At 36.5% G+C, this 23,369-nt stretch overlaps 2 protein-coding genes across 6 annotated transcripts in view; one reads left to right on the top strand and one right to left on the bottom strand.

Moving 5' to 3' along the window:
- Positions 1-719: 719 nt before the first annotated feature.
- On the bottom strand, positions 720-14,583 carry Syx18 (syntaxin 18). Of its 5 annotated transcripts, none has more exons than XM_081733653.1 (2): positions 14,453-14,583; positions 720-2,423 (listed from the first exon to the last, which is right to left on the bottom strand). In XM_081733653.1, the coding sequence occupies exon 2, from the start codon at positions 2,413-2,415 to the stop codon at positions 1,417-1,419; it is 999 nt and encodes a 332-aa protein (XP_081589779.1). In that variant the 5' UTR covers positions 2,416-2,423; positions 14,453-14,583; the 3' UTR covers positions 720-1,416. The 5 variants fall into 5 exon arrangements, with proteins under 5 accessions (XP_081589779.1, XP_081589782.1, XP_081589781.1 ...); XM_081733656.1 differs by having other exon boundaries at positions 720-2,420; positions 14,453-14,570; XM_081733655.1 differs by lacking the exon at positions 14,453-14,583 and adding an exon at positions 13,901-14,446 and having other exon boundaries at positions 720-2,420.
- Positions 14,584-14,783: 200 nt separating this feature from the next.
- The window catches only part of epsilonCOP (coatomer subunit epsilon), a 45,232-nt gene continuing 36,646 nt past the window's right edge, over positions 14,784-23,369 (top strand). Inside the window, exon 1 of the mRNA XM_081733657.1 lies at positions 14,784-14,941. Within this exon, the coding sequence (XP_081589783.1) occupies positions 14,846-14,941 (96 nt within the window). The 5' untranslated portion in view covers positions 14,784-14,845. The remainder of the gene's footprint in view (positions 14,942-23,369) is intronic.

The raw sequence follows: 23,369 nt of genomic DNA on the forward strand, positions 1-23,369 counted from the left end.
AAATGTAATATTAAGGGAGCAGACTACTTTTGTACTAAACAGAAAGTGTAATTTTAATCACTTTCCGTTTATTACAAAATAAATATATATATTACTTTAAAAGTAGTTAACAAGGAACTAAGACAACATGATAAATAATTAATACCGTTGAGTTAATTTTTGGAGTCGCTGCCTTGTCCAAGATTTTTGGGTAATTCATATTCTGGCCACTGTAATTTCTATGGATGGCAACACTGAAAACTCTTTTGATTCGTATTTTCGGGTGTAGAATAATAATGTATATTACTGCGGTACGTTACATTTTTTTTATACTTACAAAAAACGAGTAAATGGTTAGCTTTTGTATCATTTTTATGCTGCCCCCTTAACTTACTGTGTCCAAGTGTAGTTAAATTGTACTAAACAGTCTCAGCCTTCATCAGCAGCTGTGGGAAACTCTCATGAAAGTATTTTCCTTCTCAGAATATCATTTTACACTTTCTTCTTTTTCATTTAACGCCCCACCATTATACAAAGAGGCTTAAGGAAGACTGTGATAAATGAGATGGAATGAAGAAACTGTGATAAAACGGTAAACCCCAGAAAACCCACGCACATTGTGTTTGTTCACCACAAAGCTTACTTGGGGAGCTGAAATCGAAGTAAGAACCTCTCACCCCAAAAGTGATCCCTGAACCATTGAGCCATCAGGGACACCCACTTTTTTTTTTGGTGTGTGTGTGTGTGTGTGTGCGTGTGTGTGTATATATATATATATATATATATATATATATATATCCAGGTGAAAAATGAGGTTTACATTCTTGTTAATGTAAGTCCCTTGTACTAAAACAGTTCTTTTAAACATTCTACTACTGCAAATATTTCCGCTAAAACTTTTATTATTATTATTATTATTATTAAAACATGTATAATGTAGAACCAATTTTGTTTTGTAGAATTATATTTATGATTGAAAAGCACTTGCAAAGTTACTGTTATGATTATAAATTTATAAGGTTACCTACATGCTTTTTTCCCTTCTTTTTCTTTTTTTCTCAATTTATGATTTAATTACTGTCGATAACTTCTTGATTTATACTTATATCAAATCGCTATAAGAAATTTTTAATTTTGAATATCGACACTTGGACACACAAGTTACTATTACGTTTCTACAAATTATGCCTTTAAAGAAATATTTCTGAGTGTAGTTATTGTACGTGTGTTTATGTACGAGATTATTCTCTGAATAATCACAAAATAAATACATAAAATAACGAGTTGAATTTGGTAACAATTTCCAAACACCTTGTATTTTAAATTCGGTAATCTTGTCACCCAATTATTATTATTTACAACATGTAAACATATCATTTTAAATACTGGTTTATTCTATGCATGATATTAAAAAAAAAAAAAAAATACCATCACGTTTTAATCATTATACCAATCCAGGAAAAGCAGTGAAAATGACATCACCAACAAAAAGAATAAAATATAAACACGAAGCCCAGCATTGCGCTGAATAGCTTGTCGAATCTGTTCATTAGCGTCTTTGACATTCTCTGTCGAACCAACCACTGTGCTAGCAATTCTGTCAATATCTTGCTCTTGCTGTAACACTTTTTCTGTAAAAATTTCTTGCAACTCCCCTATACGAACCACTTTACTTTCTATCTGTTTCAGTTCTTCCGAAAGACTGTTTAGCTCATTATACAATTGAGCGTTTTCTAGTTCAAACATCTGCATCTCTTCGGCTGACAACTGATCGTCTTCATTTACAAACGGTGCATCCGATCGACTCGATTTTCTTGGATATTTCGCAGCGCTTTCACCCGTACTTTCGCTCTTTGCATCATCGGCATTTACACTACTTCCTTTCAAATTTAAATGCGCTTTTGAAAGTTTATCTTCCGTTGTGCTTTTTGAAGCACGGAAGTCCATTTCTAACTTCGACATTTTTTGCATTTCCAATGCTCGTTTAACCCGTATCGCTTTCTGTTCAGAATAAATTTTACACACAGCTTTCAAATATTTCTCTACTAAGTCCAGAACTGCCTGTCTATGTTCTACCAACTGCGGAGAACCCTGCAACTTCACAGTTTCTTTTTTGAAGTCTTGTATTAAATGGGAACACGTATTCATAATTCGCTGCGCACCAGAATCCAGTTTATCTCGCTCTGTATCAGACATCTGAGGTGTATCTGACAAGTGACCAGCAAAATTTAGATAAGCTTTCCTGTGCTCCAGGAGAAAATCTCGCAACCTGGTGATGTTTCCTAGAATTTCTTTCGCCTTCATTATAAATTCACTTCTTTCAGGCCGAGTTGGAAACAGAAGTCTGTTCTTGTCCCCATCACTCCCAACTCCAAATGCCTTATTACGAGTTCTCACTGTCTTCACACACGCTTTGAATAGAGTCGTAATATCCATTATTACTGCTGAAAAGAAACGAAGACGAAAATTACAAACTGATTTTTAAAGACGAAATGTACATAAAGCAAGGAACTACATATGATTAGTAAATAAATAAAATTACAATTTAACTATAAATCCTACCTATCTTTAATTTTAATAATTAGTCTACTAAGTAAAGATTGAAAACAGTCTAATAATGTATACATCAGTCACAGTTAATTATCATACAAACAAATAGGTAAAGGAAAGTTATATGGGTTAAAAATTATAAGTACATTTTTTTTTTTTTTTTTGAGACACCAGGTGCTCCCAAAAATATATGTGAACTTAATGTTCCGCCCACACCAGTACCAATATTACTTCCTGCTCCTAGTTGTCTCTTCGTGCGTATTTTAACTGGCAGTGTGTCAAGTGGTATTGTGCGTGAACGCGTTTCTTAGTGTTTGGTTCTGACGTGGCGGAGAAGAGTACCTGCATGAGACATTAAAAGCTGACAGAGATCTTTAGTGAGCAAGTTTCAAACCAAGAAAGACCATTTAAGTGGTTTCAAAGATGGGCGAAATCTTGAAAGATGACAAATATTGGGGCGACCACCATTAGGCACAACTGTGGAAACGATCAAAAAAGTGCGCGAAGTTGTACCTGAAAACAGAAGGGAGACAATCCTACAGTTGGATCGTCATACGGTACATATCAACACATTCTAGGGATGAACTCAACATGAAACACATTACAGGAGAGTTTCTTCCTCGTCGTTTGAATGATGATCATTCGGGTGGAGCGTTTTGCACTTTTGTTGGAAATTCGATGACGGCTAGTGCGGAAAAGGTGCCATTAGTGGCACCTACCTTATTGATTTTTAAAAAAAAAAAATTGGACAACCCCTTACCCTGCCCCAACGGACTTAAAGTATTTTAAGCGTTTGGTTAGGCAATACGCACAACACCAATGACAGAAAAGCTACTTGTGGTCGCTTTTAGAGTTACCTGATGGCTATAATACAATTATTTCATTAAAAGAAACTTGTGGCAATGCCAGTAAATAATTTTAAAATGTTTATGAGTCAAAGTACAGCCATATTAGCTCAGTTATTGGAATTAATGTCCAGATTTTGTTTGGAATGCCACGTTAACGATGATTATAGGCATAGCCCTTGATATAACACGATTTTCTTTGTTCAACTCTTCGCTTATTTTGTTCTGTACGCAAAATAGCCCAGAACTCACCACGTGGAGGTGGTTGCAAATCAAGTTCTGCCCACCCACCCAGTAGGCATTTGTTGACGTTTGACCTTAGGTCACGTAGTTCTTCTTGGTCTCGACGCGGGGCATTCTTGTTCTAGACTTCAGTTTGGCTCTAACGTAGATATCTCTTGCGTTCTAGCTGCACTTTTTCGACGCTGCCTCGGACACTAGCTTCACTGTGCGTTCCACAGCTTTATTACGGCAATAGAATGTTGTTGTTAGAGTAGCTGAAGTTCGGATGTTTTCTTCAAGCTGCTGATCCGTTACGTTTCGTGTGATTGGCGGCTCTGTTAGACATTTAGGCCAATTAACCATGTCGTAGTAATTTTCAGCTGTAAAGTTTAATTTCGGAACAATGAAGTCACGTGGGCGGCTTGATCTTGGAGTCTTCTGGCTGCGGCACTTTTTTATCCTTCTCCAGCCTAAAGTTCGATTATGCGGATTTTCATCTGTTGTCATCGCTATCAGCACATTTTCATAATTTGCGTAGTATCCGTTTGTTTGTAGAACAGAATGAACTATGTGTTGTAGATTTTCTGGCAGAAAACGTGATAGCTTAACTATGCTAAACAGATGCATGGCGCCCATTTTGCACGAAGGATTTCGCCGTATTAAAAACCAGACGGAAGCGTATACTTTAACAATGTATTGGCAAAGTAGACACAAACTTGAACTACGTTTATCAGTACTGATGTAGTAGCGAAGCATCCTACAAGCCAATGTAAGCTTTCGTGAATGTGATAATGGTCCGGGTTTTCTGTTTGCTAGATCGGTAGTACACATTCCTGTAGCAACAGCCTTACAAATTTCAATGAGATAGTTCTGGTCGCTGTTTAAACAATCTTTTTCTTTTCTTTTTTTTTTTTTTCATTCATTTCAGACACCCATTCAACGGGAATAGGTGTAAAGGAGACGATCGATGAACGTTCACAATCCTTTAATTTCTTTCCGACGGGGCCGGAAAAAGAGTTGGGTCCGGTCGTCCCACCATTCAATTCGGTAACCAGGTGTCGAAATGGCAACTCGTTGGTATAAATCAGTCAAATTAGATGTTGCAGTTCCTTTCCTAGGGATCTTTGTACCTGACTTATCACGCCGTTATCCCATCCTGTGTTCGTGGCTTCACTATCGCTGCCTCAAGACTTGACACGTCATACTGGTTCTTCTTTAAAAGCTCCAATATAGAGTCGGCAATATTCTTGCCAGTGCCTGACTTAGGTGTGGCATAAACCAAGTATTCTGAACTGGGCTCCGACAGAACTGTGATATGCTTTTCTGTAACCTCTCGTTTTCGTAGTTTGCCGTTATTTTTTTCTTGCACAAGAGTTGCATCATTTTTTCCGTCGAAGTAGATACTTGTAATCGCCCGGCCTAGGTGAGCCTTTTCTTTCTGGATCTTCTCACCCAGTTTATCTTTTCCTCTTCGTACCTTAGATCTGTCAACAACAAGATTTTTGTCCTCTGGCGTTATGAGTCTCGCGTCCTGAAACACGGCAGAAGCGATCAAAGCAACCTGTTTGTCTGAAGCTCCAGTTCTAAACGCTGCCTCCGCTGTATTTTGAAGACAGGTGCGCTTTACGTTATGTTTTCTTCTTGGTCGCGCCTCGAAGGCATAGGCCACGTGCTTCCCGATACAACAGCTTCGCTGGATTCTCCTGACGACGCCAGTATCTTTGACCTGTGCCTATGCCTAATTCCACTAGTTGATGGACTTGCTTCAACACTTCCAGCGTCTTTCTTGGTTGTCTGCCTCTTAAATCTGCTCACTTTACGGGAAAACATCTTTGACAGAGATTTGTTTGTTCGGACGTCAATGTTACCAATGCTCATTTTCCGTGATGTTCTCTGGTCCAAAAGAAACTTGAATTCTCGTTTTGGAATCTTGCGTGTCCTCTCACTGTTGCAATCTTCGGCTGTTTTACATTTGCAAGACGCAATATCAAAGAGAGACTTTTCCGCGTGTGCAACAAAACCTGCACGAAGGTTGCTTCCTGTCCTTGACTAAAATGTTTTTCCTTGGTGCGACACTTATTATAAAATGTTTTCAGCATGTCAAAAACTCTCTTTTCTGAAACCACAGGAATGCTTGCTTTACGCCAAATATGTACAACTCTTTGTCCAACTAGTTTACAAATGTCAGTCACTGGTAATTTAGCTACACTTTCGTCACCACTTAAACCACTTCGAAACCAATGATAATGTCGCATAACGTCAGCGTACGTGGGTAACTGCACTTCACTTATTTCACTTGGAGTGCCAAATAATCCTCGTTTCACACTTTCCCGCGTTGGTCTGCTATCAGGCTTTTTCTTCATCTTGCTTTCCATTGCTTCCGAACTTGGAAACCAAAGTGTACAAAATGTCTCTGAATCGTATCGCACTAAGAAGACTGTAACTTTAGGTACAATGCACAAACTCTCTGTCTTAACAGAAACAGCAGCGAACTAAAACCGTTAAAGCTTAAGCTGCAATAAACTGGCCCGTTGGATTGGTTGGCCGAAGTACGCAATATTTATACCACCGCCGAACTTCGGGTGAGAATATTCTAGAAACGTCGGCGTAGGTTCTGGAGCCAAGGAGGCGAGCGAATCTTCTGGACGGAGTCGGACGTTGCGACGACGCTCGAAGAGCGTGGCCAAAGTAAGTAACCACGAAGTTGTGTAGCCTGCCGCTAGATGACATTTGCTGTCGGTGTACATCGTTAACGTGGCATTCCAAACAAAATCTGGACATTAATTCCAACAACTGAGCTAATATGGCTGTACTTTGACTCATAAACATTTTAAAATTATTTACTAGCATTGCTACAAGTTTCTTTTAATAAAATAATTGTATTACAGCCATCAGGTAACTCTAAAAACGACCACAAGTAGCCTTTCTGTCATTGGTGTTATGCGTGTTGCCTAACCAAACACTTAAAAAAACTTAAGTCCGTTAGGGCACGGTAAGGGGTTGTCCAAAAAAAAATAATAATAATAATAATAATAAAAATAAAAAAATCAGTAAGGTCGGTGACACCTTTTCCGCACTAGCCGTCATCGAATTTCCAACAAAATTGCAGAAAGCTCCACCCTAATGATCAACGAGATCAGATTCAGATCTGAAAAGATCAGAACCTTACTCGCCCTTTGCAATTTCAACCTTTACCTTAAAATGATATTTCAATGAGAGGGTTTTTACCTCTACCGAACGAATTCAAGCAAAATTGCAACATTTCTTGAACATACAACTGCCAATGAACTTTCAGTAATGCTTTCAACAATGGGAAAATCGCTGGAATCGTTGTATATAAGCCCGATGTGATTGATTTGAAGACGGCGACGGGAATCAAAGGTAAGTTTTCTGATTTTTACAAAGAAATTCTTGGAAAGTTTGGGAAACACCTTGTACTTTAAAATTCGTTTAAATAGTTTCTCCATGTCGACAGATATCAAGAATATAATGTTCCTATACGTTACATCAGACCTAACGAAATTTTAATTGAAAGGGAGACGTTACAATAACGATCTCAGTTGCATCTGAAAACACTGTTTTACACAAAAGATATATACTGTCACAAGTTTGAATGTGAATAACACAGAGTATTAACACCACGACAATTTATTTTGGTCATGTTTTACATTGATATGTTGTACACCCGACGCACAAATCATTTTTCGAAATGTCCCCCTTGGCCTTGATGCAGGCAGGAAGTCTGTCCGGCCACTGGTCAATGGCATTACGCACCACGTCCATGGAAAAATTGTTCATTTCTCGGGTCAAGGATTGTTTCAGACTGTCGACAGATGGATGCCGTTTATGGCAGACCTTTGCCTGAAGGACTGCCCGAAGTTTGTAGTCCAACGAGTTAAGGTCCGGGCTGCTAGAAGGCCAATCAGCGGTAGAAATGGAGTCGGGGACATTCCGTGCCAGCCACTCTTGGTTTGTTTCGCTTTGTGGTCTGGAGCGGAATCCTGCTGGAAGGTCCACCTTTCTCCAGGGAACATGGTAGCAGATAGTGGTTTCACTATAGGTGTTAGCACTGTGTCCTGGTACGCCTTTGGCAGATGTTTTAACACCTTTTTCGCAAAAATGCAGCTGGTACCTGAGTAGCTCACTCCCCACCAAACCATCACTGAGGCAGGATGATGTGCCCTCTGAACCTTAGAGCTGCCTCAGCAGCTGCAGTAGATGACGTGGTATACACACGGTCATTTTGGGCGTTGTAGGCCTGCTCAATTGTGAACACCTTTTCGTCAGTGAACAGAATCTTTCTGTGCAGATTGTTGGCGTAACGCCGCAACAGTCTCTTTGATTTAAGGATCCTCTACGACATTAATGTTTGGGTCAGAAAGTGACCAGTCCGCCTCTTATACGCCCGTAAATGTAGGTCACTCCTGAGCCCACGAGACATGGAATTTCTGCTGATGTTCATCTCAGCAGCCATCACACTTTGTGTTCGAACAGGATTTCTTCGAATTCTTGCTGCGACTGCTTTCTGGACCTGCAGGGTTCGTATCTTTCGTGGTTTGCCACTCCTTGCGCGGCCAGCTGCCGTTCCAGGCTCGGTGTATCGCTGTATGGTGCGATACAAGAATCTCTTGCTGATTTGCTTGTGTTTAAGGAGGTTGAAAATCTCACCTGCTGTCTTCCCGACCTTGTGTAGTGCAATTACTGCTACACGATTTTCGTAATCGCCCCACTCCATCAGAACTCAGTACAATATCAACGTGTCATGAACAGTCACACACTACATGCATCTTCCGCTTTATACACAGATGGCAGCACTGTGCCACTCCGGAAGCCTACAGCGCCACTCCAAACTTTGTGACAGTATTTATGATATAACTAGGTAATCAGTCATAACCAGCAATTTTCTATAAAATATGATCAAGGAAGACAAAAAAGCGTGGAGATAGGCCAGAACAGCTTGCTGTATCATGTAATGTAGATCAGGGCGGTCTAAACCCACTATCAGATCAGAGAGTTTGGTCGCCACTTTTTGTTTGCAACTCGAAGGTAAAGGCTAAATGTCAATCAGTAAACTACAATATTTAGTCGCGAATGGCAATCTGGCGACTAGAAATTTCTCGCCCTGATGTAAATTTCAGATGTTTCAGGGATAGTTGTAATGCGGTAAGAATTACACGATACTAGAACTTCAACTAATAATTGAACTTCCAGTTATCGGTTCTCAATAAACCTAATATCTCAGACCCAATTACTCACAGAATATAACGAGAAATAAAGACAGAGTGTAATGAAGAAACAAATGCTAGACGTTTTAATGCAACCAATTATTTCCAGCACAATAGCTATAAATGCTGAGCTTCGAAAAAGTCTGAAAAGGTAATACGCGAAGGCACTTACATTGTAGTTTATTAGCAGGAGGTTCTAAACTGAGACTTGCAACACTGTAAACAAATGGCAAGACTTCGAAGTCCATTATTGACGTATAGGTTGATCTAGTGTACTAACGAATCGTACTATGCTGAATCCAGAGGATCCTTTTATATGATATGTATGTTGGAATGTGTTCCCCCGCACTATACCTTCTTGTATGAGTTTCGCGTGTATGTCTGGTAGAATAAAGTAAATTTGGGCGTATGTTAACTTAATCTCAGACAGTTTTTTAATTTTTTTATTCAAGTTAAACTTTAAATATTTACATAATTTTAGAAAATATAAAATTGTAATTTTAAAAATTTTATAATTTGGGAAACTACAATATACTCTAGCAGATTATTGGGGGAAGATGCGGAGTAATAAGAGACAAAACTAATTTAAAATCTTAACACTTTTCAAGTCACATTTGGATTCTTTGTGTATAGATACTTTGTTCTGGACAACACAATAGAAAATTATTTTATTTCTTCCTAATGTACAGGAAGACTGCTATTTTTTTTTATTGAGTTGTTGTCTCTTATTACCCCATACGGGTAGTGCACTAGTTAAGTGTTTGTGTGAATAACAATGGGGAAGTCCTATTACAGTAAGGACCGTATTAAATGTGTTGATTATGCTAAAATCCATAAGAGGATTGTGCACAGAAAGAATTCTAGACAAAAACTTTATCTTGCAGTAAAATATATGGATTGCATACAACGTGTCTGCCCAAACGTACTTTTAGGGGAGGATGATTCCTGACATCCAAGCAAGATTCCTGACAATTAATTAGTAATAATATGTTAGAAACAGGTTCATGTGGCTGTCATCCGGAACGCCATCAGCGGTACCTAAACCGAACTTTAATTTCTGAACAATTACTTGTGGTGCGTCCCTCGACTTGACCTGTTCCGAGTGGGATATCGGCACGCGTCGGAAACAAAATAGTGCAAAACAACTAAATGTAATTTTCGTTGTAAAAATGAAATGAAATCTTTGAGTTTTACGTCCCACGATTATGCCGGTTAGACTAAAGGAGACGGTGATGATGAGAGATGAGTGAAATGGTAGAATGAAGAAAGTGGGAGGAAACGGGAGAACTCCGAGAAAACCCACGAGCACGGCGTTTGTCCACCACAAAGTTCACTTGGCGGGGACTGGGATCGAACCCGGGACCCCAAGCACCAGAGGTGAACGCTCTACCACTGAGCCACCGCGCCCCCTAATTTTCGTTGTAATACGAGATGATACGTCAGTACAATCTCAGTTGATGGACAGTATACCCTATGCATGAAACATGAACTCCTCTTAGCAAAGTGTTTCTTAAGAGAGGAGTTGCATTGGTGGGTGCAGTATAGCATAAGGAAGGCTGAGTATAAATGCAGTATGGACATATGGCATAAAAACTACATTGCGTAAAACGTGAACCAACTTGTGATAGGTGGCCACTAAAAAGCATGAATGCTATATAAACGAGTCAGGGCATGAACACAGAAATGGAGGGGCGTTAAGGCCGCGCCTCCATTGCACCCGAATGCGAATGCAAATGCAAATTACATCAACGTACCTCTTTTAATGATACAATTTAAATTTTATGTTTGAAAATTTGTTTGTGTATTTTTCCCAGAATCTTTTTCTGACTGTTTCTGTTGGTTCCCCTAAACTTAGCATCCATACATTGGATAGAAGGTACTATCCTATTTTATGTTGGCACAGTTTTGTAAAATTTACGGAAGAAATATGAATTCTCATTTTAAAATAGGAACATATAAGAAATCGAAATATATATGTGGATGTTACCTGTAGCATGCGTAAAACGCGAGAATATCTAATACAAAGTCTGCATTTATAAGCATATAAGAACGTACCTTGTACTGTTAAATATGGGAGCAATAAATCGCAGTGTTGTAAGCTGTGATCCTTCAAGATCGAAGTATATCTAAAAAGTGTTCGACTCGTTCTAGTGAGCAGTCTGAAGTAACGTATTAGCAGTGCTGGTAGTATACGATGTCTTGCTCAAACGTACATGAAAAGAGCAATTTGAATTACCTGACGTATGAAGAGATTAACTTATCTTCAGTTTCTTATATTTCTAGGTTATAGAATAAGAACGTAATTAAATATTTGCAAGGGTGTGTTTTTCAAGTCTGATGTAATATGTCAGAAATGCGACGAGTATATGACATAAACAAAAAGAAATGATGGCTTAACATGGTATGCGGTAGAGACTTGAGATAGAAGAAACAAATGGGTAGTGAAATGGTGCAGAGAATATAATAGTATACAATATAATAAAATAGAATACTTTATTAGTCATTAGACAACATAGTTGCAATAGACTTCGTCAAGAATAGTATTTAAATTGTAAAAATTATTGAAATGTAAAAAAAAAAAAAAAAAAAAAAAAAAAAAAAAAAAAAAAAAAAAAACTATGACTGTTACTAACTGACAGTTAATAACTAATTGAAACTATTACTAACAGTTAAACTGTAACTGTTAGGCAACACAATTTGCAATTTATACTTCATATTAACATTGATGGCACTACCACATAACAATAAACAAAAAAGCCCATTATTACCATTACTAGGGTTAAACCTTCTATTGAATTACATCTTTCAAATTTGGGTGAAGTTCCGTAGTAGCAATAGCAATAGTAACAGTAGCGATAGTAGTAGTAGATTAGGTAATGGCAGGTTTAGTTGAGTACTGCTACCATGTTTTGAATCCTTTAAGGAGGTATGTCGTCTACGGAAGTTTACCCTCAATTTTTTACCAGCTGTTTACATTTTATAGATTACAAATGCATTCCTCAAATTCCGTAGTACTATATATAAAATTATCTATTAACATATTACTAATGTGTTTGAGAAACTGCTTGTTTGCCAAATTACGTACATGTAAAAGTAACAAGTTGAACAGTTTCACTGCATTATATTTAAAGTTTTGCTGCGTCTTGCATAATCTGACAGACGGCGTTTCTAAATTATCTTTGTACTTTGTATTATAATCGTGCACGTTAGATCGCAAATTAAAACTAGTTTGGTTTTTCCTTAATATAAATTAAACTACAATAAATATTTAATAAGGGAACTGTCATGATCCGGTATTCTTTGAAAATTATTTCTACAGGACTCAGTATCAGGTACACCTTTAATACAATGTAATGCCTTCTTTTGCCATTTGAATACGTCCTTTGCACCTGCAAGGTTTCCTCATAGTAAATTACCATACAATAAATGTGAGTGAAAAAAGAGCATAATATACTGAAATCATCATTTCCTTACTTACAGACCTTTTTAATTTCCGGAATACATAAAGAACACTAGCGAGTTCACACAGAGAAAAGATTGGTGAAAATTTTTAGTTGCGTTGTCATATATATTTTACGAACAAATTCACTATCGCTGACACGCTTGCTCTCCACGAACGCAACCCGTCGCGACCGCTTCACCCCCTCCTGCCCTGAATCGCTTAGATGGCACTCATGCTTTTTAGCAGACACATAGAGCAGAAGTTGGTTTCTGTTTTAAATTTCTTCGTGTTTTATACTCAGCCTTCCTAACGTAAATCTACACCAATTAATGCAACTGCGTCCTTGAGAAACACTATCTAAGGCAGTAAGAGTACAGTTCATGCTAAGAGGAGCTTACATTTTAAGAATATAAGGATGACCCCATAAAATAGGATAGCACAGGATAGAATATCAACTTACCAACCACCAAAGCTTTAGCGTATGTTAGAGGTGAGTTGAAATAAATTTTCAACGTTGGGTTAAATTCCAAAGTTGGGCGTCCGTTTCCAGCAAAATTTTTAAAGTTTACAGGAAAGATATGGATAATTTGATCGTTTGTGTGCTTGATAATATATAAGAGTCTCGAAAAATCAGTTTATTTGATATATGTAAGCGGTTATAAACATGGGACTATACGGCGAGCGGAGGGAACTACTTGGCGCAAGGTAACTGAACAGTTGCATTGTGGGAAAGAAACGAGCATTTATGTTATTAACATGGCGAATGTACAAGGGCAATGAACTAACAGTTTTAACATTTGTGAAGCAATACGTTAATAACGAGCAAAATCTTTTAAAAGTTTGTAAAGAGCACGGATTAATGAACCTAATAACAAATTGCAGAAAGTGTGGAAAGGAGATAACAGTGAAAAAACGTGCCGAAAGCGGACGCCCAACTTCGGAATAAATGCCTCAACGTTTCACACGTATTCTTGTGCAACTACACTTAACCACACTATGATGTTACACTCATATAAATATTGTTTGATATTTTTTTCATTGTTAGCATCATTACCATTGGTCGAAGTGAGACGGTATGCGGTGATATGCCATACCGCCTCTGGTTTTTCAGTGATAAAGGCATACCGTCTCTGGTTTTTCAATAAATAAAACATACCGTTACTGGAAAATAGATACTAAATACCTCGGTAATAGTATACATGAGAACGTCGTGATCTCCGTTTCTTCTGTGTTCTATTACCACTTCTACATGAAATACCATAAATTTTCTACGTAGTGCAATAGTAAGAAGTATCCATGAGCACAAGACATGCGATATGCGTTAAATTCCCCCCCCCCCCTTTACACACACATAGTCATAGATAAAGTACAAGGGCACTACACATGCAGATATGAAGTACAGGTACGTTCTGTTTTATTTTCGTATCAGTCGATAAGTAAATCAAAGTCGCTTTGTTACCCCCTTGGTAAGTTCGTAGATACTCAATGAATAATCCCTGAAAGTATGAGCGTCCAGCTCCTTCGGGAACTGACGCGGCTTTACGTATACTATATCCAATACCTCTAATAAAAGATTATTTTTATGTAGGAATAATTTCTAAGTTGACAACACCGACATTTTTGTTATCTTTTCCTACCTTTTATTTTTAAAATGAAGTGTCTTCAAAGAAGTTCACCTACATAGTTTGTATTTTGATGTACCATATGAGTTATTTCTTGTTATATAAGTCCGTGTGCCTTCTTGTCTTAATGCATACATATGCCGCGTTTTGAGCATGGACTGATTTAGGGGTTGTCGGCTGTGGGGATGGCCCTTCCGGGGATTTGGAATATCCTATAATGAGTGGGGGGAACCTGGAGTTTTCTCGCATGAAATTGTTAATATTCTGATTTGGTTTTTAAGCATTTTCGTGTATGATTCTCTATAATACAACACAAGAGGATTTTTTTTCCAGAAAGTTTTTTTGGGGGGATCAAAATCTCTCCATAACCACCCCCGTTGCAACAAAGCTCTCCAAAGGTTTTTAGTCATTATGCAACATATCCTCACTGCATTTCAACATTTAGATAGCCGGTATGTCGAGTCAAAATCCTGATAAAACATACCACCTCTGCTTTTTTTCCACTTCGAACACTGATCATTACTACTTATCATGCTGAATTCACCTTAAATCAACACAAATAAGTACCTTCAAAATTCTTTAAATATTTGTTTACGTCGCTTCGTGATGCGTAACACTATCATATATTCATGCAACTCTTCTGCAACGAAGAACGATGACAGTTGAAAAGCGCTTCGCACCATGTTATTATATGAAATAATTATTACCTCATGTTTTAGTTTGAATATAATTATTTCTCCTAAACTTGTGTCATATATTTAATAAAGATATATAAAAGAAGCTAAATTTTCAAAGGGGCAGATATATCAATTTTATGATGTTTAAAATTGTTGTTGAAATAATTTTGCTATTTAGTTTTTTACTTTACTAAATCTGAAGAGCGAAAAATAAAATTTATCCACTGCTTCGCAATGTGACGTCACGTACATGTTGGCAACTTGGCAATAAACAGTGAGCAAAATGACAGCGGGTGAGGCTGATGAATTATTTGATGTTAAAAATTCATTTTATATTGGCAATTACCAACAATGTATAAATGAAGCTCAAAAGTTGAAGGTAAGAAAAATATTATTATTATTATATTTAAATGTTAGGATAAGATCAAAACTGTACTGCGAAATTTTCCGCATCGTCTGATTAAGTACAAGGATATCCCTGTATCTACTCATTGTTTTGGCTCAAAAGTCATAAATCTGCAGGGCAACTTTAGGTACACTCCTGGAAATTAATTGTAGTAATATTATAATTCTTTTTATTGTGCTTCAAAAATTTTGCGCTGGACGACATAGTACCCCTACATGAATTTTGAGGGGGGAGGGGACACCAGAAGTAAGTTAAAAAATTACAATTCCTTCGCGATTTGCACGTAAGTATAACTTTTGAAATTGTGTCGGGTTATAGTTAAGGAGCCGTACTTCCCATTTACGGAAGGACGAGAAACGCCATACTTCATTATTAAGGAATTATTCATTGACTATCTAGGATGTTAAAAAGTAGGTAATAGACTTGTTCTTGCCCTTGTACTTAGGGTATTTAGGTAGTGCAACAGTAAGATGTATCCTCGTGCACGGGTGATGAGAAGTAGCTGTTCTTAACTATTACCTTGTGTCGTAAAACTGACCGTGTAGTTCTACTATACGGATCCATTGAATAAATGGTAGTAGTAGGAGGAGGAACGCGTAGGAAGCCCCGCAGGGGTTGGTTGGGGTTTGCTATCGACATTAAATGGGCAAATCAATGACTTGCCCAAATGTTTCTGTACACTTTACAATCAGCACAGGTTTACTTTTGGTACACCACGTGAAATAGTTATTGAAAAATTATAATTCTTTCACTAATTTCCTTCTTCTTGTCATCTAAATAATTTGCAATAAGCGACACGAAAATATCTCCCTTGGCGTAGGTAAAATTCAAAGGAGCTCTCGAAAGTAATTGTCGAAAATTTACAATTCTCTTACGATTTGCGTATATATACGGAGTCCATATGTATTACATAAAAGCAACAATGCAAAAAACTCAAACCAACCGGTACTAGGTGGCCACTAAAAACAAGATTGCCTTCTAACCGAGTAAAAGCGGGGCGAAGCTACAGGGTTCGAGCGACAGTGAGGAGTGCGTCCGGAGGGAGCAGGCACGTCAGCGACGGTGGGTTAACGCGTAGGCGAGGGTAGTGAAAATAAGTGGGTGTTGACAATGATACGAGTTGTAATAACACTTGTTATGGTTTCATACTAGTATCGCTCCACTTGTAAACATAAAATACAGCTTCTGTACATTGTACAGAAATAGGTCGTCTGTGGGATATACTATATAATGGAGTTGGCTTTCATATACACACTCCCATTTTGCCATTCGTAAAGTACTTGTCGTAATTTTACACTTGTAAACCCAAAATACAGGTGTATTTCTTTGTATTTAATTCTATCGCTTGCAGAAATTTGTCCTTTATAAATAGGTCTTTTCATGCAAAGTATTCAATTTTACCTGTAAATCTTCCTAAATCTGGTGCGCCAAAAGTAAACCAGCACCTTACAATCTATGGCTCCGTATAGTAAAACTGCACCGAAATAACAGTGTGAAAAGCAAACCATTCTGTGGTAGAAGTCGACTAAAATCTCGAATGCTATCTAGCTGAGTTAGGGCAAGGGAAACCTGGTAGATAAGTTGGCAGGGAGCTGGCCTGTCAGTGAAGGTAGGTATTCACGTAAGGTTGTCATCGAGGGTAACGAAGATATGTGGATTTGGAAATGATATAAAATGGTTTCATGCTAGTAACGCTACTCCTGTAAAACTATGATTTTTAAGGCAGTGGGCTGAAATACTCCATTGGCGGAAAATAGTATCTGATAGTAAAAAATATCTTTCATGGCATTAGTTCTGTATAGCCGGACCAATTTTAAAAAATCGAAAGAAAAAAAAAGTATCAAAATGTACTGCATGCGGTTATATTTGGTTTGATTAGATTATGATACATCAGGTTAGGGGCATAAAAACTACAGTGCAATAGACGTTAACCAACCTGTGCTAGGTGACCACTAAAATGCACTGAGTCAGGGTGCGGCAAAGCTAGTAAGCCCGCGCGGCGGTATACACATAAGCAAGAGCAGTGAAAACATATGGGTTTGGGCAATCATACAAATTTCAATAGCATTTGTCATCGGGTTCCATGTTAATCATAGGTCCACGTCTCATATAGCCTCGCTGTTGAACGGGACGTTAAGCTCAAAATCAACTCAACTCAAGCTCCACTTGTAAACATAAAATACAGCTTGTGTACATTGTGCACAATTGCCGTTGAGTTAGAAGTCACTTAACTTCAAAACTGGGGCTTTTAAACTTTTGTAATCTCAAGAAGAAAATCTTGTACAACAGTTTCTTAACTGTCGCTCGTTATTTTTGAATACTTCTCTAGAACTCACACATGATATGTCACACCCTTGACATACATGCGCCATTCCACAGTGCCTTTCGCGCCACTATATCATAACAAGTGTACCTTTCGGCGAAATACTCCATCGGCCAGGGACACGGCACAAGTCCTAAAAGGCACAAGACGTAAAAATCATTTCGCGGCACAAGATCTAAAATTCATTTCGCGGCATGAGTCCTAAACGGCGTAAGACCTAACGGCACAAGTCCTAAAGATCATTTCACGGCGTAAGACCTAAACGGCACAAGTCCTAAAAATCTTTTCGCTGCACAAGTCCAAACGGCACTAGACCTTAAAATCTCTTGTGGCGCTACCATCGCGTCCGTGCCAAGAATACTGTCAATATGTTAGTCAAAGTTTTAGATATACTCTTTCATATTACAGAACCAGATTCTAGCTTAGTTCTTACAAGTAATTTGTATAAATACATATTCTATCGTTCTGAAATTTTTTTTAAAAAAAAACAATAAAGACTATGTTCTTTCTTGATGTTTGCATGATAGCATTTGTGTGGTGACAAAATATTAACTACCTATCAAATGTGATTCCCAAATCTTTTATAATGTCGTTTTTTTTTTTTTTTTTTTTTTTCTATTTCCACAGCATTGACCTTGTATTAGTAACATAATGTTGTGTTTTAGGTATATACGTCATAAATTTTGCTTTCTTTGTGTTGATTTGAAGTAAATTATTTTTACACATACATTTATCATATTCAACTCTTTCCGTAGCAAATAGTTGTCATACTCCTAATTAACTACTCTTTACTCGTTACCATTATCAACGATAATAGCTTTACTATTACTAATACAGGTGTTACGGTTAAAATTATTATTATTAGTAGTAATAATAATAATAATAATAATAATAATATTTCATATATGCTACATTTTCGAGACCTAAATCTTGATTGTGCGTGAAGTTAAAATCAAAGGTTATGTCACGGACGGCAAATGATGGCTTAACACCCAAAACAGACTCTTGGCTCCTCCAAGTTAGGTTTAGTCTGTGTGTAATAATTATAGTAAATTAATAATGTTTATAATAGAATGTGAAAGAAACACTTTTTAAAAAATTAAACTACGTCAACACGTTAAAATAATTGAAAGAAACTAAGTAATCATCCACTTTGTACTCTCATTTGTTTAACTGGACGAACCCAGACCTAAAGGAAAAGAGTTTTCTGCCCAAATTTCATCAGCAGTAGGAAATTTTAATATAGAAATCGAACCTCCTTCCCTCTTAAAATTTGTAATTTTCAAGACGCTAAAACATATATTTTATTAATTTTAGTTAAAAGTTGAAATACCGAGTTTCACGCTTCCAGCTTAAGCAAATCGTTCTTTATAAATATTTTCTGAATAAGTAATGGCGAATTCGAACATTAAAGAAAGCTCACCCTTTGTTCTTTTCCTTTTATGTGTTGAATTTTCAGGGTTTTTTGTTTGTTTGTTTTACAGTGGAAAGTTTATAAATATATCAAGTTTCATTTTACTAGCTTCAGAGATTTGCGAGATACGATACTTTAAAAAAAAAAAAAAAAAATCTTACCCTACCCTTTTTACGATACGTATTTCCAAAAATTCTTTCTTATATCCTGCTTTCGTAAGAAAATGATTTTTTTTTTTTTTAATTAAAATTTAACGACTCTACTTGTAGTAGTATACTCAGAAAGTCACTTATCTTAACCCTTTCATATAAGAGTACAGAAGATGAAGACAGTCAAACAAATGAACTTTCATGAGCAGTTTCCGATTTCTCATTCGTACATTTCCAACAAGCTGTAGTTTTAAATTCACGCATTGTCTAGACCCAGGTTTCAAAAAGGTAACAAACTGAAAGTATAATAATAATATATGTATTTATGTACGTTTGTTATATGTATATATTTATTGTCTTATTGAAGCTTTCGTAAGTTGGAAATATACTTTTGGTTTACTTTTAATATGAAAACGCCTGCTCACCTGGAAAAGTTTGCAGGCTACATCCCTAAATGACTATGATTTCTTCAAACGTATTGTGTCGCGTATTACATTAGTAATTTACCGGTATTTGTTGATTTTTCTTGCTTATACATAGCAACTCTATCAAAGCACACTGCGAAACATTGTACCTGTGTGCGTTCTTAATGTATATAGTCGGTATCACTTGTGAACTATCTAGTGGACTTTTGCCCTAATTAAGCAGACTTTGGTGGCTTTTGCGCTACCCTTAATAAAATACATTCCGCAGAGTATATATATATATATATATATAGCAATTCTGAATGCTTGCTTAGTTTCAGAAAAGTCTGGTAAAATATGCTGTTGAAACATTTTTATTAAATTCTTTTATAGAAATTTATTATTGTATTCTCGTATCTCCTTTTGAAGAGGGCTCATTCCACATCAGTTCTTCCAGCGAAATACCGAAATGTCACCCACCGACTCAGATTTTAATGTTATTTGGTACACTTGATCTCCAACCACCAAAGCTAACTTGTGCAAAAGTTCAGAACTCTCGCTCAACCCGTTTCCATGTTATGGTCCATCGAAATTTGGACATAGTAGGCAAAAAAATTGTATTCGTCACAGCGGAAATGGTGCATCGAGGTTTAAAATTGCAATAGTAGCATACCGACATGAATCCTTTGAGGCAACAGACCTATCCATCCTGATGCAGAATTGTCTGTAGATTTCAAATCTGTGATCAGATTTGACATAGCGTCAACCTAAAGTGCACTTTTGTACAAAAAAAAAAAAAAAAAACTAGTAAAAAAAGTATGCTTGAAAAACGAGCCTCAACTAGAAGTACAAAAATGGCAAAAATGAAATAGAGCCATTTTTGTACTCCTATTTGAGGCTCGTTTTTCAAGCATACTTTTTTTTGTGTGTGTGTGACAAAAGTGCACTTTAGGTTGATGCTATGTCAAATCTGACTGCAGATTTGAAATCTACAGACCATTCTGCATCAGAATGGATAGGTCTGTTGCCTGAAATAATTCATGTCAGCATGCTACTACGGCAATTTTAAACCTTGGTGCACCATTTCCGGCTGTCGCGAGAAGTTTTTGCCTACCATGTCCAAATTTTGATGTACCATAACTTGGGAACGGGTTAAGCGACAGCTCTGAAATTTTGCACAAGTTAGTTTTGGTGGTTTTAGACTAAGTGTACCAAACATAATCAAAATCCGAGTCGGTTGGCGACATGGCTTGGATGAACTGACGTGGAATGACCCAGGAACGAATTTCTTAACCAATTATATAATTAATTATTAGAATGAAATAGGTTATATAATATAATTCGTGTATAACTGCAGAACAGATAATAATAATTTTAGTAGTACAAATATAGCTGTTGCCGTTGGAATTAGCTACGTTCGTAACATTATTGCCAACTAGTTACTGCATCGTCGCAATCTCGTGTGGTGGTAGCGAATTTCAGAACTAAAGCAGGTGAATGAAAAAGGCACAAGACCTAAAAATCATTTCGTGGCACAAGACCTAAACGGCACTAGTCCTAAAAGGCACAAGACCTAAAATTTAGGACTTAGGACTTAGGCCGTTTAGGACTTACGAATGTTATCCAATCGGCCTCCACATACAATGCCGCTTACATCATCAAAAACAACCACTTTCGTAACTTTTATTATTCTCCTTACCTGATTTTCACTCATTTTTCCTCATAAACGTAAGTATTGTGTGCATTTGGCCCGGTAAAGTTCCTAAAATTGATCCGTCAATAATAATAATAATAATAAATTTTATTGTCGAATCAGCTACATAGTTATAGACAACGTCAAATTATAACTTACTACAATAATGTACAGCAATAGTGATTGTTCATTATCTACAGTAAGTGCTAAAGTACTAAAGTTCACCACAATAACATATCTTAAATATTATTACCTTACAAAAATTAAATATTATCGTATTCTAAAAACTCATCTATTGAATAAAATGGTGTTTTTAGTAGCTAAGAATATAATCTATTTTTGAAGCTACCCATAGGTAGTTGTGTCAGTTCTATAGGTAATTTATTATACAACCTCACACACATGGCTTCATAGCTATTTTGTGCTTTTGTTAATCTCAAATATGGTGCGTTGACACGTCTATTATTTCTAGTGTTGTATGAGTGTATGTCATGCCTATAGTGTATTTCTGACGTTTTGCCCTTTATGTACAACACATTGTATATACATATATATAAATTGATTACCGTCATTATTTTTAATCTTATAAATAATGGTTTACAATAACACGTATTCTCTGCATTCATCATTATTCTCACAACCTTTTTTTTTTTTTTTTTTTTTTTTTTTTTTGTAACAGAACGTCATTTACATGGCTACCATTTCCCCATAACAGTATACCATATAGTAAGATACTTTGAAAAAACGCAAAATATGCGGATCTTACATAGTTTTGTGGTACCTGATTCCTCAAATTTTTTTATCAAATATATAACTCTTGAAAGTCTTCCTGTAATATATTGAATATGAGAGTCCCATGATAATTTGTTATCAGTAATAATGCCCAAAAATTTTACACTGTCCAAATTGTTCTCGGTTGCCATACCTCTTAAACTGAAGTTTAAATGTTCGTTTTACCTTCATTAAGGAAAAAAACATTCGTCTTAAACCACGATCCAGCTTCAGATAGTGTTCTTTCTGTGATTTCTTCTAATTTTTCCAAGTCGTGGCTAACACTGAGAAATGTTGTGTCATCTGCATATAAAATTGAGTGACTAGTTACACAATTTGGTAAATCATTAACCATTATAGTAAAAAGCAAAGGCCCAAGTACTGAGCATTGCGGTACACCATATACAACCTGTGCAACTTGTGACTTTTCCCTTCCCACACATACCACTTGCCTACGATCCTTAAGGTAAGTCCTGAATAAATTTAGACCAGTATTTCCTACACCATAATACGCCAGTTTATTTAATAATAGATTATGGTCAACACAGTCGAAAGCCTTGCTCAGGCCACAGAATATGGCCCTTGCAAAAACCCCGGACTCAAAAACTTGTAAAACCTTGCTTACTAATGAGTCTATAGCATCAACCGTAAACCTTCCGACTCTAAATCCAAACTGTGAATCACTAATTATATTAAGTTGTTCCAAATGATCACATAACTGCATTTTTATAATGTATTCGATAATTTTTGAAAACATAGGGATTAGCGAAACAGGGTGATAGCTAGCTGTACAATGTTTGTCTCCCTTTTTGTAAATTGGAACAACCCTAGACAGCTTTAGTACGTCAGGGAAAGTACCTTCATTTATATATCTATTTATGCAATATGTAAGTGGACTTACAATGCAATCAATTACTTTTTGAATTAGAGTTATTTATTGATAAATCATAAATATCAACACTATCCGATTACTTCATTCTTTTAACAATATCTAACACCACTGTGGTTGTTACCCTGGTAAAAACTAAATTATTCTGTACCCATTTATTAGAATGCGGTTCAGTTATGTCAGAGACCCCTACATTTGTATTTTTACGTATTTCCTCAACCGATTTAATAAAGAATGTGTTAAGTTCATCAGGGGAAATGGGTATACTATCCCTATTACCAACTTTAGCTACCTCGTTAATTAATTTCCAAGCCTCTTTACATTTATTGGGTGCTGCCTCAATTTTTGCTACATTATATATATTTTTTTTTTGGTTTGATTTAACGCTAATTTATAATCCTTTTTTGCTTTCAAATACTTTTCTTTGTTGTTTTCACTTTTGTCCCATCTGTATAATGCCAATAATGACATAACTGTACATTTCATAGTTGCAAGTTGGGTAGTATACCAATTTGTATTACCATTTTTTTTTTTTTTTTTTTTTTTTTACATTCTTTTTGTTAGTTTTAACTTTAACTTTCCTTTGAGGAATAGATGTATTAAACACATTCAAAAAAACTTGCATGAAACGCTCAAACGTATTATTAGCAGATTTCATAGATGTAGGTCCAGTTAACACATTCAACCAATTTACATTATTCAATGAATTTCTAAAATGTAAAATTCTTTCATCGGATATTGGTCTTGTAATTATTATT

This window comes from Thermobia domestica, chromosome 12 (assembly GCF_964235325.1).
Source record: "Thermobia domestica chromosome 12, izTheDome1.hap1.1, whole genome shotgun sequence".
Taxonomy (NCBI): Eukaryota; Metazoa; Arthropoda; class Insecta; order Zygentoma; family Lepismatidae; genus Thermobia; species Thermobia domestica.

Bases quoted from the DNA above. Each gene is read 5' to 3' on its own strand.
- Syx18 (XM_081733653.1), bottom strand. From the start codon at position 2,415: ATGGATATTACGACTCTATTCAAAGCGTGTGTGAAGACAGTGAGAACT.